The 20,988-nt window shown below is 36.1% G+C and overlaps 1 protein-coding gene and 1 long non-coding RNA gene across 2 annotated transcripts; both read right to left on the minus strand.

The window, feature by feature from the left end:
- Window positions 1-7,648: 7,648 nt before the first annotated feature.
- LOC131011332 (uncharacterized) lies at window positions 7,649-8,553 on the minus strand. The gene is made up of 2 exons (XR_009096865.1): window positions 8,254-8,553; window positions 7,649-7,806 (listed from the first exon to the last, which is right to left on the minus strand). It is a non-coding gene; the product is annotated as an uncharacterized LOC131011332 (long non-coding RNA).
- Window positions 8,554-16,047: 7,494 nt separating this feature from the next.
- LOC131011333 (NAC domain-containing protein JA2-like) lies at window positions 16,048-18,955 on the minus strand. Its single transcript, XM_057939113.1, has 3 exons — window positions 18,686-18,955; window positions 17,710-17,990; window positions 16,048-17,120 (listed from the first exon to the last, which is right to left on the minus strand). The coding sequence occupies exons 1-3, from the start codon at window positions 18,915-18,917 to the stop codon at window positions 16,269-16,271; spliced, it is 1,365 nt and encodes a 454-aa protein (XP_057795096.1). The 5' UTR covers window positions 18,918-18,955; the 3' UTR covers window positions 16,048-16,268.
- Between the last annotated feature and the right edge of the window lie 2,033 nt (window positions 18,956-20,988).

The following is a 20,988-nucleotide window of genomic DNA, read 5'->3' on the forward strand; positions in this document are numbered from 1 at the left end:
GCATGGTGGAGCTCACAAGTTTGCGCCAATTAAAGAAGAGCCAGTTATTGACTACATTAACCGATGGAGAAACCTCTGCCTCAACTGCAAGGATCGGTTGGCTGAATCATCTGCCATTGAAATGTGTATCCAGGGAATGCATTGGGGATTGCAATATATTTTGCGAGGAATCCAGCCAAAAACATTCGAGGAACTGGCCACTAGAGCTCATGATATGGAGTTGAGCATGATGGCAAGCGGGATCGAAGGACCACCAATCCAGGAGTCTCGCAAGTTCAAGCCAAAATTCAAGAAAGGAGGAAAGCCAGCTGACAAAGGACCAATGAAGGAGTCTATGGCAGTGAAAGCAACTTCCGTGAAATTTCTAAAGAAATAAGCTAGTCAAGAAGGCAACCAGAACACTCCACGGGACAATCAGAACTCTTCCCGAGACGTGGGGCAAAGAAGACCTACCTTGAAAGAAATGCAACAAAAGCAATACCCTTTCTTAGACTCTGATGTCTCCAGGATATTTGATGATTTGCTCAAAGAGAGACTTATCGAGCTACCTGAAATGAAGCAACCAAATGAAGCAGAGAGGATAGACGATCGAAATTACTACAAATATCATCGTCTGGTTGGGCACCCCATACATGATTGCTTCATCTTCAAAGATAGGGTCATGCGGTTAGCTCGAGAAGGGAAAATATCTCTTGAAGAAGGCGCTGCTGCTGTAAATATGGTCTCCACCGACTTGAATGACATAACAGAAGGTATTGAAGCTCTGTATGATACATCCAACCAAGTAGATGAAGAACCTGAGCTAAATATGGATGAAGACGATGATGCATTGGCAATCACATTCCCCAATGAAGATTTGCAGCTTGGATTTGAACCTCATAACAGGCTATTGTTCGTGAGTTGTTATACACAGGAGCAGAAGGTCAATCGAATTCTCATCGATGGAGGCTCGGCGGTCAACATTTTGCCACTAAGGACTTTGAAGCAATTGGGAATCCAAGTAGATAAGTTGTCAAACAGTCGATTGATGATCCAAGGTTTCAACTATGAAGGGCAAAGAGCTCTTGGAACTATAAGGCTGCGATTGCTGATGCAGGACATGGATTCAACGACGTTGCTTCATGTTATCGATGCTAAGACGTCCTACAATATTAGAAGTCTACTGCAAATAAAGAGTTTCTACTATTCTAAACGAGAAAATGTGAATACGCTAAGCAATTTGTTTTAGGAGCATACCATACACAAAGTTAAAAGAAGGCATGCCATGCGTAATTTAAAAGAAAAAGGTTGAAAGGGAATTTTACCTCGAACGTGCTCAACCCCTCTGCTACCCAAAGCTCGACCTCTCCCCTTCGCCGGAACTACTGGACAGCACACCTCGCCGTCGACACTCGGTAAAATCAGCAGGGATTCAACAGCTACATCAGTAAGACAAATGGTACATCAAATAATAGAACACCATGAGTATCCAATGGCACGAGCTCAAGGAAAAAAAAATAGAAATGGCATAAAGAAACGAACCTTGACGAAGCACAGCCTCTCCATTGTCGATATGGCTCTTTCATCGTTGGAAAAATGTGTGGATGCCGACAACCTTTTCTCGTCCTCACTCCTCACAGCAGCAGCTATCGGAAGCTAAACGCAGTATACCCACTGCACTAGGCAAAATGGCCTTCAACCATTCAGTGATAAAAAAAGGGGCAAAGAAAGAAGTAAAACATGGAGTCAAAAGCTTAAAAGTGAGTGTAGCAAGTATGCTCAAATATACCATATTTTTGCTGTTGAAACTCATTCCCCTTTGTCGAACTCCTCACCGCGCCTCCGGCGGTTTTTGGTTCTCGCCGTCGACGTGAGAATGGTTTCTTCCGTTACAAGGACGAAACGACTTTGCTTCTGGAACTTCGTCGAATATCTTGATCAACTCTACGACGTCATTTTCTTGTCTTGAGAGAGAAAGTAAAGTGACATAATTATATCTCTAAATATATGGAGAAGATGCCCTACTGCAAAGCTATAGCTATTGAAAGAAAGCTCCTAGAGGAGGTTGCTGTTGAAGACGAAAAGAGAAAGTCATTCTAACTATGAAGGCAGCCGAAGAAGGAACACTACGTTTGTTTTGAGATACATATGCCTAAGAATTGTCTCTATTTATAGATGAGAAAGGGGGGAGCACTAGAAACCCTAGGACACTAAACCCTAGCCGCTAGGGTGCGTGAAAGAAAAACAAAAAAAGATACAATAAAACAAACTCGCTAGCTGTCTGCTGTAACCCCAAACATGCTGCTCCAGATACGATGCAAACCTTGAAATTCCTAAAAGAGCAAAGGTTGTTGCAAAAAGTAATTGATGGTATAAGAAATGGCTCGAAATGGAAAGCAGAGCATTAAATGAAAGGTGTCAAGTAGGCAAATGGCTTCCATTTAATAAACTCCATGGTACATGCAGAAAAAGAGACTCAAAATGTCAGATATTATGGGGCTCAAATTGCATTTATCAAATTAAGAAGGCATATGATTACTAGAATGAATATGGCTTGATCCTTCTTGTGGTGTCGCCACGTGTAAAAAGGATTTGATTAGTTTTGTGAATGGTGTCAGCAAGCTTGGAAAGAAATTTAAGTGGGCATGCATGGCAAGTGTTTGAGAATTATTGTTGTGCTCACGTAGATGCAAGGTTGGAAGAAAAGAAATTGGGTTACACAAAGTAAATAACTTGAGTTAAGCAAAGCTGGCGAATTGGACTTATGGCCAAAGATGGTCGCTTTACTTACATATGCTCAAATCTATATTATATATAAAAAGGGAGTTCAACCGTAATAATTTATCGCCACAATTTAAAGTTTAGTTATTAAAGAGAGATTTCAGCTATAATTTAGGAGATTAGTTATTAAAGAGAGATTTCAGATATTTACGTTCATTTGTAGTTTTCTAATTTATTTTCTTCATTTTTTTTCCTCTTTCTTTCTATATATATAGTTTTTTTTCAAACATCTTATAATTTGGCTAATAATAAAATATACAATATATATGTATATATCAAATTAAAGATCGTGACAAAAACTTTAATTTGATATATCATAGGATAAAAATAGATTTAAGATGAGAAAGTTGTTAGAGTCAATGTTGACTCCGATAATGTTGGGACCAATGTTGATAACATACGTGTTTTCAATGTTGGGTGGAATGTTGATAACATTCATGGTGTCAACATTTCTGGGATTCAACCAACATTCCGGAGTCTGCCTTGACTCCATACTTTGACTCTCCATTGGTAATTGTATATATTTAATCTTTACCTTCCTTTCACGTTTTCTTATTCTTTGGTTGTGAAATAATTGTCTTATGTTTGTTGACCACGTTTCTAATAAGTGGATTGGCGGTTATGCATGGTTCAAAGTAGTGGGAAGGTTGTTGCTATTTTTCAGGAACCATGATCTCGTAGCCAACATCCCAAGGCTGGTCGACTAGCAGTTATTGAAGACGGATTGCAGCAGTTATAGGAAGGTTCTGGAAGTGGGAAGTGGATGAAACCAACCACGACATGAAGGCCTATAAATGCAGCAAGAAGCTTCAATCATCCTCACGTTTTGGAAGTGCATTATCTGCGACTTAACATTCACTCACAGCCAATTCGTCATTTTCCTGTTGCAAACGTGTCACCGGTTCTTCAAGGATTGCTTTGACGAAGTAGACTTAGGCAGCCAATCTGTAAAGTCTATCTTTGTATCGACGGGACGTCGAGGGCAAGAGTTGAAGTGCAAGGCCATTGGAGCGTAGCAGGTTGTTTGCTTTGTCCGATTAACTTTTGTTATTCGGCTGTTTTGGGTTCTGTGTTGTATCAACATTGTAGTACTGAAAGTAGATAGGTTGGTTTATCTTAGGCAGCCATTCTGTAAAGATAGATCTCCAAGAAGATCCAAATCTGTACTTTGTATTGTTGATTCAACATAGTGAATTTAGCCTTGAGGCACTCACGGATTATTTATAATCCGTGAAAAAAGTATTCCTGTGTGTTATTACTTTCCGCTGCATGTTGGTTATAATGTTATTAACATTCTGTTGATAACATTGCATCCAACATTACTCTTTTATTTACACAGTTTTACTTTGTTGGTAGTTTGGGGCACTAAACTCTTTCAAAAGTTATCAAAGTAAATTGAAAAATTTTAAATTTACATACCATTACACTTGGTATAAATTAAAAATTTACATTTTTAAATTCAAGATTTTATTGAGTAATTGATGTGAATTATTATATTTTATTTTAAAACATATTTTGTATTTGTTTATGTTTTAATATTTTTTATTTAAATTTATCGTTTAACTTCAATGTATGTCGTGCATCGCACGAATGGGCGTATACTAGTCACCAAAAAAAAAAAGGAAATCACGTGGTTCTAAGTTATATACATTTGGGCCATCTTTTCTTTAAACATATATAGGATGGGCTGCAAAGAAATAAAGTCAAAACCCAAATCTACAATTTACAAAATTCCAAATTCAAAATGAAGAACTCCTAAATACGAGTATAAACTATTTATAAATTCAAAGAAATTCAAGAACTCCTAAATACGAGTATAAACTATTTATAAATTCAAAGAAATTCAAGAACTCCTAAATACGAGTATAAACTATTTATAAATTCAAAAAAATTCAAGAACGCCTAAATGCGAGTATAAACTATTTATAAAATACAAATCAAGAACTCCTCCATAAGAGTTTAAACTATCAAAATAAATTTCGAGACTCGTCTATTACCAAAGGCATTTCGTCCACAAACAAGTCTCGATGGGGCAATTTGTAGACAATTAAATTTGTCGTCGAATTAAATCATGCCACGTGTAAATTCATGAATTAAGTATTCAATTATATTTTCTATTTTATTAAAAGGGATTTTATTCCTAAATTAAATAGATATATAATTAATATTTAGTATAAATGAATTGATGGGCTCATGGACACTTAAAGCCCTAAGGTCCATGCATGGAGGCCCAAAGCCCATAAAAGCCCATGAGGCCCATCTCTAAAGTTTATAAATAGAAGAGTTGGGTGCTCATAAATGACATCTTGGAGGAGTGAAAGGTTGAAGAGCACAAGAATTCTCTCTAGTGTCACAAGTGGAAGAGGTGGAGGATTCAAAAATTTGTTGTTACAGGCAGGCGTCCGATATTACCGGGTTTCGCCGGAGAACGTGGCTGATGAAGCACGGCCACCCCGAGCTCGCTGGGAAATTTACTCTTTAGAGAAAGAGGCCCAGATCTGGGATTCCTTTTCCCTTCTTGGAGAGGGTCAGGCGGAGGGGAACGGTGGCAGAAATATCTGATTTCGCCGGATTTCTGAGCCGTGGCGGCGGATCGTTTCTGCTGTGCTGCGTTGAGCACCAATGGGAGGTCTGAAAACTAGATCGGAAAACCATTTTGTGAATAGATTTCTTTTCGGTTTTGGAGTGGCTTGACGATGAGCAGCACGCGGCCGGCGTTGCCGGATTCTCGCCGGAGAATTTTGTGAGAAGAGAGAGATTAGCTCAAGATGGTCGATGGTGAATCTGGTTTTTCTACTGATTTTTATTTTTTCCTTTTGAATTGATTGGGGATTTTTTGGAGAGGGGAGAGAAATGTGGCGTTCGAAAATTGCAGGTGGTAGGTACTCTAGAGATGGTGACGATTTTCGCCGGAAATTCTCTGCCGAAACTGATACTATGACACAGAGGGTCACTTTTCTGAATTTCTTCGAAAGATGGGTCCCCGATTCAACAATGGGGATCCCGCTTGTGAGTTCGTCTGAGATTTTTATTATCTCGAAGAACATAGATCCAAAATAGCATTTTTCGAAGATGGACAAAATTTTTGCGAAAGAAAATTGAAATTGAGAAGAATTCGGCCTCCTCGCCGGAAACTAGAAACACCAAGAACATGAATGACTTTTTTTTCGAAAAATTGGAGAAAAACCTAAAATCGAAACTCACGCCTTAGCTCCAATTTCCCACAGACGGCGTCAGTTGATATAACATCTTATCAACACCTAATCTAAAACAATAAAACAACACAATATTGGTCATCAAGACCTACGTCCACGGGAGTTCTTCGATTTTCACTATACTTCGAGAGAGTTACATGTTACAAGTGTAGCGCTAGAATGAATAGAATCCCCTAACTCTAATGATAGACCTTCTATTTATAGACATGAGAGTGAGCCCTATTGCCCCAAGCCCATTTATTAAGATAGTTGGGCCTAAAGCGCCTTAATGCCTTAGTAAATTTATCTTTAACTTTGAACTTGAGCCTTCAGCGCCGGGAGCTTTGTTATATTGTGACTGCGCAAGTGCTTCGAGTTCTTTTTATTATCCCCAGTCTTTAGTTAAACCTGCACTGGTTAGTTTATTTAATAATAATAATAACAATAATTAGGTAAAATGTCCCTGTATTGCTAACTACAGCGCTGATGAGTATTACAGTCCTCATCAAATGGCAATTTTGAAAATATTTTTAATATGAAGGTTAGGAATTAATGATGCATTATAAAAAGGTTTATTTTCTTTTTCTTTAACTTTTTATTTATTTATTTTATTTCTTTCTAAAACTATGGAATTCTCTTAATTATAATATATTTTATATGCATATCAAATTAAAGATCACGATACGAGCTTTAATCTGATATAATTTATGAAAATATTTTATTTGAAATATAAAAGTTATACACCAAATGGGATCATCTGTCTCACAATTTAATGTGTACCATCGTGTACCACTCTTAATTTCTTATAATTTTAAATTATGTTTTCTTTAATTTTAATTTATTGTGCTTTAATATAATAAAAAAATTAATTAACAAGGGTTCACTCATACAATTTAATTAATTGAGGTTTAATATAAAAAGAAAAAAGGAAAAAAAAACCCTTGAAAGCACAACAAACGCAGACTAGGGGCCCGAGGTGTAACACCCAGCATTTTCAATGCAGTATATATATTATTAATATTGTTTTCTATGATTTTAAAGAAGAAAGAGAAGTCTCAATTTTTGCAAAACCTGAACTTAGTTATTTAACGAGCAGATTATATCGAGATTTTTAAAATCATAGAAGCCCGAGTATTTCATGATTTTAAGGTTGATAGGATTTTATGCAAAAAGCCCAACAATTATGGATAAATGGGCCAAAAGTTGTGTAAGAGTAGAAAGCCCAACAATTATTTTGGGCTGGAATAATCGAGCCCAAGTTATTATATATGAATTCAGTTTTAGATTAGCCCAATAACTGTTATTGGCCCAAAGTGTAATAAGAAGCCCAATTTCATTAACCCCACTGTTATCCTATTCTTGAATGGATTGATCAGATCAAATTGGCTGCATTTATCCTGTGAAGAAACAAGATTTTTTGTGAAAGAACACGTAGAGCATGATACTACACGTATCTTCCAACTTTACACTCAGCTCTCAATTTTACACCCAGCTAAATCCATCAAACCGACTCAAACGAGTATAAATACGATGAGTTATCGTAAATCTCATTTTTTTTTCCCATTCTGCAAACTCCAAACAGCAAAGCAAATATCCATCCAAAACATAAATCATCCCCAACAGTTATCACAGCACGCAAGCAGGTAGTATTCTTCCTATAACTTGGTAATCACTCATTAGATAGAAATCAAGAATAGTAGAGATAACATCAATTTTCTTTAACACTTTGAGAATACATTTAGTTACAACAGTTAATTCAATAATAAAAGGCTGAGTCTTTAAACGGGAGTCTTGGGCTGTAGATGAACTGCCGATGAAACCATCTCAAACCATCTTGAATCACCGATTCCTCCTGGAACAGAAAATAGTTTGAGATCTATTATTTTGTGATGTTAAAACTGAAATAGAAATTAGATTGGAAGTTTGCTGGAATGAGATTTTGAATTGGGAATTAGTAGTGGCAGCAGCCGCCGCGAGCCACCGCAGCGGAGGCATGGCTGGCGGCGGTGGCCGCTGGCGCCACGGCGGCCGTGGTGGCTACTGACAGCAGAGAGAGAGGTTGAGAAAGAGAGATAGAGAGGGAGATTAAACCAGGGAGATAGAGAGTGAAATAGAAAGAGACGGATAGAACGAGATGGAGAGAGAGAGGGGAGTGCAGGGCGGCGGCGACCACCGGCGCTGCATGCGCCGTCGCGGCTCGCAGCGGCCGCCGCGGCCCGACCAGAAAAGAGAGAGAGATCGAGATAGAGGAGCAGAGAAAGGAAGAAAGAAAAGGAGAAAGAGAGATGGGGATGCTTACCTGAATCAGAGGGGGTGGCGGCGCGACGAGCACGGCGGCGGCAGTGGCGGAGTTCATCGGAGGAACAAACTTCAGGAAATTTAGAAACCCTAGATCTATTCTAAATTCAGGAGAAATGAGAAGAAATGGAAGGAAAGAAAGGGGGAAGAGAAGAGGCCGACCTCGCCGCGCCGGAGGCGGCAAAGGCCGGCGACGCTCGCCGGGAAAGAGAGGGACAGAGAGGGGCGGTGGAGAGCAGAGAGAGAGAGAAAAGAGTTCTGTTCAATAAAAGAGAATTGAATGAGTTAAGAAAGAAGAATTAAAATGTTTTCTAAAATTCTAAATTGCTTATTAAATCAGAAAATAGTTAATTTATTTAATTGGGCTCAGGTTAATTTTGAGGAGCCTATTAATTCTCTAATGGGCTAAATTAAGTGACTATCTGTTGGGCTTTTGATTAACTAGGTAATAGGATTGTTTTAATTGGACCTTTGATTTATTCAATGGGCTGCATTATTATCATTTGAGCCCAATAATTTATGTAAATAAGATTAGCTATTCACACTACAAGAAAAATGCACATACATAACACATCATATATAACAGTTTTTTTTAAAAACCGTTATCTATGAGCGCCTTTTTGACATAGATAACGGTTTTGATAAATTTCCGTTATGTATGTAGTGTTATGTATATACATTTATAACGGTATAAAGCAATGCGTTATGTATGAGCGTTATCTATTAGTCATATACATAACGGTAATCCTAAACCGTTACCAAAACTGTTATGTAAGAGCATGGATACATAACGGTAATTCTAAACCGTTATGAGATACGTTATCTATGAACGTCTTTTGTAACAGTTATTTTAATCGTTACGATCACTGTTATGTATGAACATCATATTTTTTTCAGTTTTTTTATTTATTTATTTTTAAAATCATAATATATCTATTTTTTTTAACAAAAACCTATTTATCTAAAAATTTAAAAGTGAAAAGTTTATTTTTAAATTCTTATTTAAATAAATTAGAGTTAATTTAATTATTAAATTCCTTTTTTCAATTTTTTTATCAATTTATTTTTTTAAAACCATATTATATTTTTTAACAAAAACTATTTATTTAAAAATAAAAAAATAAAAAAGTTTATTTATAAATTCATATTTAAATAAATTAGAGTTAATTTAATTATTAAAAATGATCTGAAAATGAAATAATTTTAAATTATCATTTCAAATTATTTTAAGTAAACATTATTAGTATAATTTTTCATTTAAAAAAACTGCAAATCTGAAAAAAAGAAAAAAAAAACCATAAATTGAAATCACTCCCTAACCCCCAAATTACTACCCCCCCTCTCTTCTTTCCTAACTGCAGTCAAGCCTGCCTCCATCTCGCAGCCTGCCCCCATCTCGCCACCGCGACCCGCACCGCCTGTGACGCTGCGCCACCCCATCTCGCCGCCCCTGTCTACATCACTAACCCTAGGCTCCGCGCTTCCCCTTCTCGCAGCCCCTGTCCTCGTCGCTAACCCTAGGCGTCGCGGTTTCCATCTCGCCTGTCGTCTGCTAACCCTAGACGCGTTGCCTAGTCCCCGCTGCGCCACCTGCTCTCCGTCGCACCGCCTCCTTCAGCCTCGGCGTCTCCGTCCACAGACTCTATAGCAGCAGTAGTTTCGAAGACCCAATTTCCGCTGCAATTAGAACCCAATTTCCAAATATTTCCATTTATTTTGCGAAATTAATTAAGGTTAGGGTTTCCGCTTTTGCTGCTCAACCAGTTCTAATTTGTTTTTGTGCTGTGTAAAATGTCACTGGTTTCGATTGAGTTTCGGTTATTGTCCTACAATTTTAATTGATTTTGATCCGTGAAATTTTTTGGAACATGATGGGTGCGGTTAGTGTATTTTAATTTAATTTGATACGTGAAACTAGCTGATAACATATATGTTTGTGTTTATCTATTCTGTAGATGATAGGAAATGGGCAGTTTACTTCATCTTCGAAGGCGATTCTTCTGTAAACTTGATCAATGGTTTTTAGGATAAGCTGAAGGTGTTGATAAGGCCTGGAGCTGGTGAAAAGACACCGACGGAGGGTGATTAGGTTGACAGTGTTGTGATAGTAGCTCGTGAAACTTCATCTTTGGAGAAATGAAAGCGATTTAATTCATATTGATGCTTTCTGCAGGTTATATATCATTGTACAATATAGACACTAGATGGGGTTGTTGTTGAGTCGACTCGAGCTGATTTTGGAGGTGAGTTAAGCATTTGGTATCATAGGTGTGGAAAGAGTTTACCTATATAGAATTGTAGTCATAAAAGGTGGCAAGATAAGGGGAGAGGCAGCTCTGTTTGTTACAGTAGGATTGATTTTGTCATTGATACTTGTTCATGTCCTAGTTGAATTAGTTCTTATAGAATATTCACAATTACAATGTAAAGATATATAAGTAGAATTAGATGGCCATGGGTCGGAGTGTGTTCACTTGATTATACTTAGGGCCTCACAATTCATGCTATAGCTATTCTTTGCTTCTTTTGTTTAGCATTTGTTTGGATAGTTCTTTCCCTGTTGCTCAGGGTTACTTTTGCAGTGGCTCTTTGATCACATGTTAAAGCTAAACTTAGTATTTGCTTAGCTTTCATGTTTATGTTCACATGGCAAGAGACTATCTTACTTGCCACCTCTCTTAACTACAGGCATTGGTATTCCAAAACGACAGGTATTGGGCAAAAGCAAGATCATAGTGGGATTGCTAGAAGGCATTCCTACAATGTTGAAAGGTGAAGTTGCAATGGTAAGTTTTTTTAGAACTTGTTCTGGCTGATTTCATTTATAACTTAATGTGTATTGCTTTAATCTCTTTATATGCTCATTTTCTTCAACTCCTATGATTGATTAATTGTTTCTTTTTCCTAGTGCAGATTACCAAATTCTTATGGCATACTTAGGATAAATTGATTTGAGTTTACATATGATTATGCAGATTACCAAATTCATTCACTTATATATTTTCTTTATCTCAATCTATAACTATATTCATTCCCTATATTTTCTTGCTGATTGGTGAAATTGTTTTGGTAGGCAGACCATAGTTCAGATTCAGATCAATTCCATCATGTGTGGTATGTTCCCTATTGCTTGATTCTTACTACACTAAGTAATTGTTGATGTTACGAAGAGGTTTAATTTTATATTTTCTATTTCTCAGCATGTCTTAACTGATGCTTCTCTTCATATGTTCATGTATTAACTGAAGCAGTTCGAGTTTCTCAGAAGGTAATTTTTTTTATGTTATGGCATGCATAATAAGCTTTTACTCCGGCATTTGAAGGAGCTAATAAGTGATCCAAGTTTTACATCATTGGCTACACTTCACTTTCACAGGGCTTATTTTTCAAGTTCAGAGCTTATTTTTGCAAAGTAGAATTCCAACTTATGCAAGGTATGTTATTTCTACATATAAATAGTTCTCCATCACATTTATAAGGTGATTTGATCATAATAATTTCATTTTTTGCAGAAGAGGTGTTCAAGAATTGAAAAGGCAAGTGAATAATTGTGAGGATTAATTGCTTTACTCATTTTTTGGGGATTAATTTCTTAATAAAATAAAATTTCATTGTGAGGATTAATATTTCAGTGTGTTCTTGCTTTTCTTCTCTATAAAATAATTTGTTATTGACGAATTGTTCGCTCCTGATATCTATGACTAATGTGATTTTTGCAGAAGAGGTGTTCAAGAACTGAAAAGGCAAGTGAATTGTCGGAAGGACTCATTAGAGAGCAGAAAGCATACTAAGTCGATGTTCATAATTTTATTTTAGCTATAAGATATTTGGTACTTTCAATTTTCAAAATAATTGTAATGATGATATGTACTTGATACTTGGTATATTCGGGTCATAATGTATTAATGTTTTGGATGATATATATATGTTATTGATGGTTTTATTATCTTGTTATTTATTCATTTTTTGAGATAAATTAACAAAAAAATGACAAAAATTATTACCTATAATAAATCACACAATGAATATAATAATATTTATAACAGTAAAAAACTGTTATTTATTATGATAAGATAACGGTTAAAATCGTTATGTAAAGTACAAAATATTGTTATGTATTATACTATAGATAACGGTAACTAAGTGTTATGTATGAGAGCAACATACTGTTATCTATTACACTATAGATAACGGTATTTTAGCGTTACGTATGAGCGCATCGTAATGTTATCTATTCAACTATAGGTAACGGTATTTTACCGTTACGTATGAGTGTATCGTACTGTTATCTAATATAATAGATAACGGTTTTTTTACCGTTACGTATGAGCGCATCATAGACGACACTACTATATATAACGGGTTTTTTTGGGTATAGATAACGGAGAAACTCCGTTATGTATGTGCATTTTTCTTGTAGTGTCATTAATAGTTAGAAGTGATTAATTAAAGTATTCGAGCATATAGAATTCTTTTAAGAAGCTATTAATAAATTAGATACTAGAATCATATTCTAAAAAGAGGCGTAAAAGGGTGTATTAATTAAAGTGGCTACCGCATTTGAATCTATATTGGTATTTGTTGATAAGGTTGTCAATAACAGTTAGTCTTCAGTCCATATTTCAATAGGAATATCACCCTAAGACCCACATAAGTATTCTTTAAGTTAAATCCATATTATTTTCTTATTTACTTAGTTAGTTAATCTATATTGAAGGTCATATACAAAAGAAGGTGAATCCATAGTTCAGAATCACCTGGATCGTCAGACCACGATCAGGTGGGCTTTCTAAACTCAAATGTGAAGTGCACACTATTTAATGATGTTTACATGAGTAAGGTTATATTAAAGTTATTGACTTGCCAAAACTTTTATGAGCTTGTATGATACCTATCTAGCACAAGTAGTTAATCGAATTCGGATCCTGTTCTATCCAGATGTTAGACAGGATTAGTGTACACAAGGGACCGTGAGCCGATCTAGCATATCGGCCGGCCTAGGACCGTGAGCCGGTTTAGTGTATCGGCCGGTCTAGGTTCGTGAGCTGGTTTAGCTATCGGCCGGTCTAGGACCGTGAGCCGGTTTAGCGCATCGGCCGGTCAGTGACCGTAGAAGGTGGCCACCTTCTCGGCACACAGATATCATTGCAGATATGGTATAGTACAATGAAGTATGTCTGCAGACGTATATGATGATATATATAGAAGTTTTATAGTTTTGGCGTGCACAGGTTATTTAAATAAAACTCCTGTGTGATGCTTGAGATGGCAAGTTCAATATATAGCTCTAAGAGCAAGCTTTCAAGTTATTTCGGCATGTGACCATTGAGTACCTTTTTAGTACTCAGCCCTGCATATGTTTTCTAAATGTGCAGGTTAAGCTGTGATGCAGATGGATGTCAGCAGAGCAAAGCTTTTGATATATAAGTACTAAATTAGGCTCAGGATTCCATGTCTTCATACATGTAATCCACTTAAGCTATTCCGCTGCAACGCTCAGTGCGTTTTACTTTATTGATGTGTTGCAAAGATTTCAAACTAATATCTTACAGAATTATGTCACTTGATACTTAGACAACTTGTCGTTATGTTATTGTGAGTTGTCTGCTTTTGAGTTTAGAAAAGATTGCTTATGATTACCAAACATTTTGGTAAATTATTGTTTAAGCAGGCTAGAGTTTTTTATTGAGATCTATTTTCTTTTTCATTTTCTTATTTTGTTTTCAGTCACACTTTTTCCCGACTTAACTATTCACTAGCTTAGGTCGGGCTGTGACACGAGGCTCATAAAGAAGCTCGATCGTCAAACAAAAATGCAATAGAAAAACGCAGTACAGCATAATGCTTCAGTGCGCTAAAACCTAACAATAAGGAAAATCCATGTTACTGTAAAAATCATCCATCTCCATTTCCTCCGACCAATGGCCTTTGGCAATATTATTCATAACACGCAAACTAGCGCTTCTGCTATGATCAACAACAAAGTCCCTCGGCTTCTCACCTATTTCCTCCGCATTTCTGAAGCGACTTTTTATGCTATCTTCCGGAGGCTATGGAACACGCGGACGCTTCATACCCTTTGGAGGACATCCTCATCGCTTAGGCGGTGCTTGATCAACATGCATTTGCATTCCTTGGCTAACCTGCTTCTCTAACCGACTGATACGACTAGCAATATCTTCTGGAGCAGGGGTGGGCGCACTACAAAAAAAACACTAATAGACAACGGCCAAAAACCATTGTCTATTACAAAATCAACTGTTGTAAATGAAAGCATGTCTATTGAAGGGTGGTCATAGACAACAAATGGAAAACCGTTGTCTATTATCTGATAGACAATGGTCTAGAAACCGTTACTAGACCGTTGTCTATTCTATATTACAATTTTTATTTTGTATTTATATTTAAAATTTCCTGCTTTTTGAATTTATATTTCAGTAAATCTAAAAACATAATATGAAAAGCTAAAAATACATAAATTAATAATAAAATTCATACATCATAATCAAACATCATCATCATCATCATCATCATTCTGCATTACAATAGAATCCAAACATATCATCATCCTACATTACATTGAAACATAACTGATAAACACCGGAAACAAGCAAGTTACACCAGCTGCAATATTAAAATATTTAAAGTATCAATTCATAAAATTTATTAACATCCACTGTTTGAGCCTGCTGACCAACCAACTCGTTAGCTTGCTCAAGTTTTTGAGCTTGTTTAGCATTCACAAGAGCCAAGCTCTTAGCCTGGGAGTTATTGCCTGCAGACTCCAAATCAGCAGCAGCTAGTCGTAACAATCTCAGCCGGATTCCCAGCTGGCGTCTCCATCTCAATATCCTCGTCCACCTCCTTATCATTAACAGCCGGCTTATCATGCTTAGCGCCTGCCGCCGCGCTCTTCTCCACTCCCAAACCCGACACCTCGCCTGCCAAAGTCGATTCCCTCTCACCCTCATAACCATCACATGCATCCACACCATGATCATCATTCAAAACAACAAAAGAATTCTCCACAGTAGTGACAAGAGCATCCACCACCGCACCATCCACAGGAACATGCAGAGTTTCCAAAACCCTTTTTCGTCCTTAAACAATGTGCCAGTGATTTCCAGTCGAGGTTTTTGTCTTACTAGCAGGAGGATGAGGAGCTTTCATACCCTCCTTGATAACCACACCATCATCAGGGTTTACCGCCTGTATGCCCGCCTTGTTACGTCGACATGTATCTTGAGCGTGCCCCGTTATCCGGCAACGGTTACAATATAGCGGCAGATTTTCGAACACAAACTCAACGTAAAAAGAGAATTATCCACCATCAATTAAAAGCGAAGAAGGTAAAGTTTGAGACATATCTATTTCAGTGAGGGTTCGAGCAAACTGACCAAAATCACGCCCCGCCGAGGCGCCATCAATGCGTAAAGGGTGTCCCAGATATCGACCAATGCCTGAAATAACTTGTGGATTTCAATATTTAATAGGAAGATAATGTATACACACCCAAACATTCGCCAGAGGTGATAAAATTAGGGTTTAAAATTATTTTTTAAACTATTTATTTAAATTAATAATTGATTATTTGGGTTAATTAATTTAAAGTTAGAGTATATATATTTTTTAATTTTTAATTTTTAATGATAAATATTAATTAGAGTTCATAATATAATAATATTTTTTATTTTTATAACAAACAATTATAAAATAAACAAATTAAGAGTGGTACATGTACGGTGGTACACACTAAATTATGGGACAGAGGATCCCATCTGCACCACACACAGTTAATAAAAAAAATTTAAATGAGAAAAGAATAGCCGTTTAACAAAGAAAGGAAAAACTCATGAGAAAAAGAAAAAAAAAAACCTGTGAGGGGTAAACGAACTCAACATAAAAAAAAACCGTCCTGTTGTTACAGTACCGGCCCCTAACGTCTAAAACCTAAACCTCTCAACATTTAAAAAAAAATAAAAAAAAATAACTGTTCTGTTGTTACAGTGCCGGCCCCTAATGTCTAAAACCTAAACCTCTTGATGTGTTTTCTTGGGCATCGATCTTCATGTCTTGCTGGGCGTCGATCTGGTTGTATATGGGAGGAGAAATGTTGGTGTTGATGCTTGCGGGGAAAAAAGCTTCATTGCTCCTCCAAGTAGAAGAAGAAGCTATATTTGGCTGCGCCGGCGGCTGCTGAAATCCCGATGCCGATGGCTCATCATTTACATATGAAGAAGAAGCTTCATTACTCCTCCAAGTAGAAGAAGAAGCTATATTTGGCTGCGGCGGCAGCAGCTGCTGAAATCCCGATGCCGATGGCTCATCATTTACATATGAAGAAGAAGCTTCATTACTCCTCCAAGTAGAAGAGGAAGCTATATTTGGCTGCGGCGGCAGCAGCTGCTGAAATCCCAACGCCAATGCCAATGGTTCATCATTTACATATGAAGAAGAAGCTATATTTAGCTGCTGCTGAAATCCCAATCCCAATGGCTCATCATTTAGATATGAATTAATATTGATCCCCTGCTCCTCAACTGGTGGGGCCACTATTCCATCCAACTGAAAATAGACATCACTAAATGATGGATTGGCTTCTTGATAGCCAGCAAATGTGGATTGCTTCAGTATATCTTGAAGATAAGCTGGGTTTTGCTCGTGATAATAATAATTAAAAGGATATGGATTTTCTGGGAATATTCCTGGAAGATTTTCGACCGCTGCAGCTATTTCACAATCATCATCATTTTCGAGCGGAGCAGTTTCCCAATCATCATCGGTTTGCTCCTTTGCATTTGGATTCTTCCTTTTGTTTGTTAGCCTCGTAGATTTCTCATACATGCGGCATAGAACCCAATCATCCAACTGCGAAAAAAAAGTATACAAACATTGACCGAAAAAGATTCAAATCAGAATCTTGTAGAAACATTGAGCATAAAAAATCATGTTGAAGCCCAATCGTCAAATTAATTAACTGCAAAAAAACCGTGTAGAAAAAATATGACATGATTTAAAATCAAAACGGATCGAAATTGGACACGCCATGTTGGGACAGATTAATACAGGATCCAAATTAAATATTAATACATATATTGTCCTAATTTGTCATTTCGATTCATCAACAAAAGTTGTCCTAATCAATTTTTGGTATTGATCCGTCTACAAAACATGTGCGCCTCATTCCCCGGCCACTCACTAACTTAATCAATTTTTTCTACGTACTTTTCTTTGTTTGTAAGCCCAATTTTTGTTAAAACCCGTGTCTCCCTTCTTGAGGACAACATTTCGTGGATGGAGGGAGTATTATGAATTGGACTTGAAGAAAATAAATAAATAAGAAATAACCATGAAAAAGATTTAAAGAAAATTATTTTTCTCTTTGAAACGTGTGAAATTAGTGAAAATTTTCACCATGTTTTAAAATTGAAGCATAAATGGAGAGGAAAGTATTTACCCTCATGTCATCTTTACTCCTCTTCTTGCGTGCAGCAGCATTAACCCTATATTCATGCATTATCCAGTTAGTCTTGACACCTTTCTGAGGCTTTCCTTGATAAAATACCAATGCCTTTTTGAATCCAACGGTTACATCTCCAACTATCACCGGTTTATCAGCGCCGGTAGCCTTCCAGTACCCGGACTCCGATCCTCGATCCGGCCGCTCTCCGTTTGGATACTTCCGATCCCTCGGTGTGAAGAAATACCATTCGTCGTCTCCAAGTTTCGGAAACTTCGCTGCATATACATGTATCATCAAATTTCACGTATCATAGATATACAAAACAATATGAACTATATGAAATCAACAAAACAAATTGAACATTCAAACCCTAACAAATTAACATTGTGAATTCAGGGCAGGGGAGATTTCTCTAATTTTCTCAGCGCCAGGAAATTATAAATAAAAAGAGTATTACTTTGGAAAATAAAGTAACTTGAACCTGTTGATCGAGTAGAACAAGCTAGTTTCTTTAACGGTGACAAACGAATATGGACTACATATATGCACACACAAAAAATTACAAAATACAAACATTATAAACAATTTCGTGGATACCCTAATTAAGGAAAGATTCTCTATTTTTCTTTAGATTGAAACAACAGAAATTATACTATACAAATTCATGTACGGTAGATATACTAACCAATATTGACTACATATATCTTTCCAAAAAAAAACACTAATTTTTAAACGTGAAAACAATTTCACTGCTGAGAAAACCCTAATTAACTGACATTGCTAATTTAAAAAAGGGAAGAAGATTCTCCATATTTCTTGAGTTCGAACAGCATAAAATTTTAAAATAAAGACAGTATAATTTGAAACTGAAAGAAACTTGAAGCCGTTAAGTAGAACAAGTTTGTTTCACGGTGAGTTATAAAAAGCAGAAAATCACATAGTAAAATTTTGAAAACGAAGAATCTTGAACCTTGCAAGTCCCAGGGGTTAACTTGTTTGAGATTAGTGTCTTTAATTCCATCACAGAGGATAGGCTCATTGTTGATTTTCTTCTGCAAGTAATACAGAATGAGCTCGGTGTCAGTGGGCACGAAACGAAACCCCGGCAGGTAATTCTTCCACTCCGGCACGGCCATTGGAGCTGCCGGTGCCGGAATTTGTTCATCTTCGGAGTGGCGCTGCTCTGTTTCTTGATCATCCATGGTGGTGATGGTGGGAAGTCTTGGGAGAGAGTGTGAAACGTGAAATACAAGATACGGTGGATTATGGATAAACGAATTACTATAATATATTAGAGTTTGGTGCGTATCCTATCCTTTTACTGATAGGTTTCACAGTTTTTTATTAATTTAATTTGGAGACATAGATACTAAATCTAATCACGAGTTTATCATCTCTTTAGTTTAGAAGATCTTTCTTGATTATTTTTAAATTTTCAGGCAAAAGTTGTCCTCATTAATTATATTTTTCTTAATTTTTTTTTTGTCTTTTCTGCATGTGTGAAAATTAATACTCCCATCGCAACAACTTGTAGAGTAGCACAAATTTTAATAAAATAGTTAGGTGTGTAACTTTTAGTATTTATTTGAGTGTGACACTAATTTTAATAAAGTTGTTACGTTTGTGAATGTTAAAATAATTAAAATAGAGTAAGAATCTCACTTATTTTTATTAAAAATAAAAATAGATACTAAAATATGTAAAATATGTGACAGAGTGACACTAATTTTAATAAAGTAGTTACGTTTTATACGAATGTTAAAAAAATTAAAATGAAGTAAAAACTTCAACTACTTTTATTAAAAATAAAATTAAATACTAAAATATCTCACAGTGAAAAAATAAAAGATGAATACTACTACTGGGACCGAAGGGAGTAATATGCACTTTACGTGAATAGATATGTAAATTTTGGTTTAAACCACAAATCACGACCACATTCAATGTCATTGTCACTATTAAAGATACTTTTAACGTGCTTATCAGTGATAAGTTATCACTTTTGTGGCACAAACCATAAACGTGTACATTCCCCATATTTTAATTGTATTTATTTTTAAAATCAACATTAAAATATAAAGAATTATAAATAAAATTATTAAAAGAAATTAAGTTTAAATTTTGTTATATACTCTGATGAATTTATTTATCCTATTAATTAATTATTAACTAAAAACATTGAAATTAAAGGCTAAAATTGATTATATACACTAATTGGGTATAACTAGGGTTGCCCATGCTGAATCAGCCGGTGGGCTGACCCTTGAACCAGCCCACAATCAACTGATATGAAACCATTGATCGAAGTTTCGGGCTGAATCGGATTTGGAATCGGGGGATAGAATGAGCCGATTCAGGTTCAGACAATACTCGGCCTATAAAGTGGTGGTTAATCGTCAGCAGGGGCGGATCCAGGAATTTTGTTTGGAAGGGACTAAACCCGTACGGAGTTTGGTGGCGGTAGCCCCCATAATTTTTTTTTTGGATATAATATATAATAATTAATTAATAAATATTTTTTTGTTATTAGTTCAACCATAATAATAAAAACGTACAATAGTTTCATTCATTAAATATATGTCTATTACATTACAAATAATCTATCAATAGATACTTGGCGAAACCGAGCTAGTCGTTTTTGTTTGAGAAAGCAATGATAGTTGATTTCGACGTGTACTCAATTGACTGAAAACGTTGCAAAATCTTTTCGTTGTCAATTGTTGAGAAAATTTCCTTCTCAATATACACGACCAAACTGTCATTCATCCACTCATCTTTCATACGGTTTCGCAAATCAGTCTTAACAATCTTCATTGCTAAAAAATGTTATTTCAACAGAAGCAGTAGCTAAGGGTGGTAAAACCAATATCAACTCAATCATTTGAAAAACCAATTAAAAAACTAAATGATTACCACTTTTAACCGTTTCCTGAGCAATACTTCCCAAGTTGCTAATTGCTAAAAATCGAGAATCATGTCGAACAAATGATATGAAATTACGGAGTTGTTGTGGAAGACATAGACAATCACCTATAAAAAATGCACAAAATGCACATTAATAATGAAATCACAAAGTTATTGTGGAAATAATAAATAATCACCTAGCCCAAAGTCTTTGGGATATAAAGTAGTCAAACACATGAAATGATCAATGTAAATTGAGAGAAATTATTTCTCGGATCAAGACACGCCATGCATCTAAGCAAATTAGTGCTAGCTTCGGAAAACCGAGTGTTTAGCTCTCGTATTGTTAGATCAACAACCTAAAATATT

The sequence above is a fragment of the Salvia miltiorrhiza genome, chromosome 2 (assembly GCF_028751815.1).
Source record: "Salvia miltiorrhiza cultivar Shanhuang (shh) chromosome 2, IMPLAD_Smil_shh, whole genome shotgun sequence".
NCBI classification, from domain to species: Eukaryota; Viridiplantae; Streptophyta; class Magnoliopsida; order Lamiales; family Lamiaceae; genus Salvia; species Salvia miltiorrhiza.

Coding starts and splice junctions, on each gene's coding strand:
- LOC131011333 (XM_057939113.1), bottom strand. CDS start 18,917: ATGGATGATCAAGAAACAGAGCAGCGCCACTCCGAAGATGAACAAATT. Junction 17,991..18,685: donor TAACCCCTGGGACTTGCAAG/GTTCAAGATTCT, acceptor ATGTATATGCAG/CGAAGTTTCCGAAACTTGGA. Junction 17,121..17,709: donor GGAGTAAAGATGACATGAGG/GTAAATACTTTC, acceptor TTTTTTTCGCAG/TTGGATGATTGGGTTCTATG.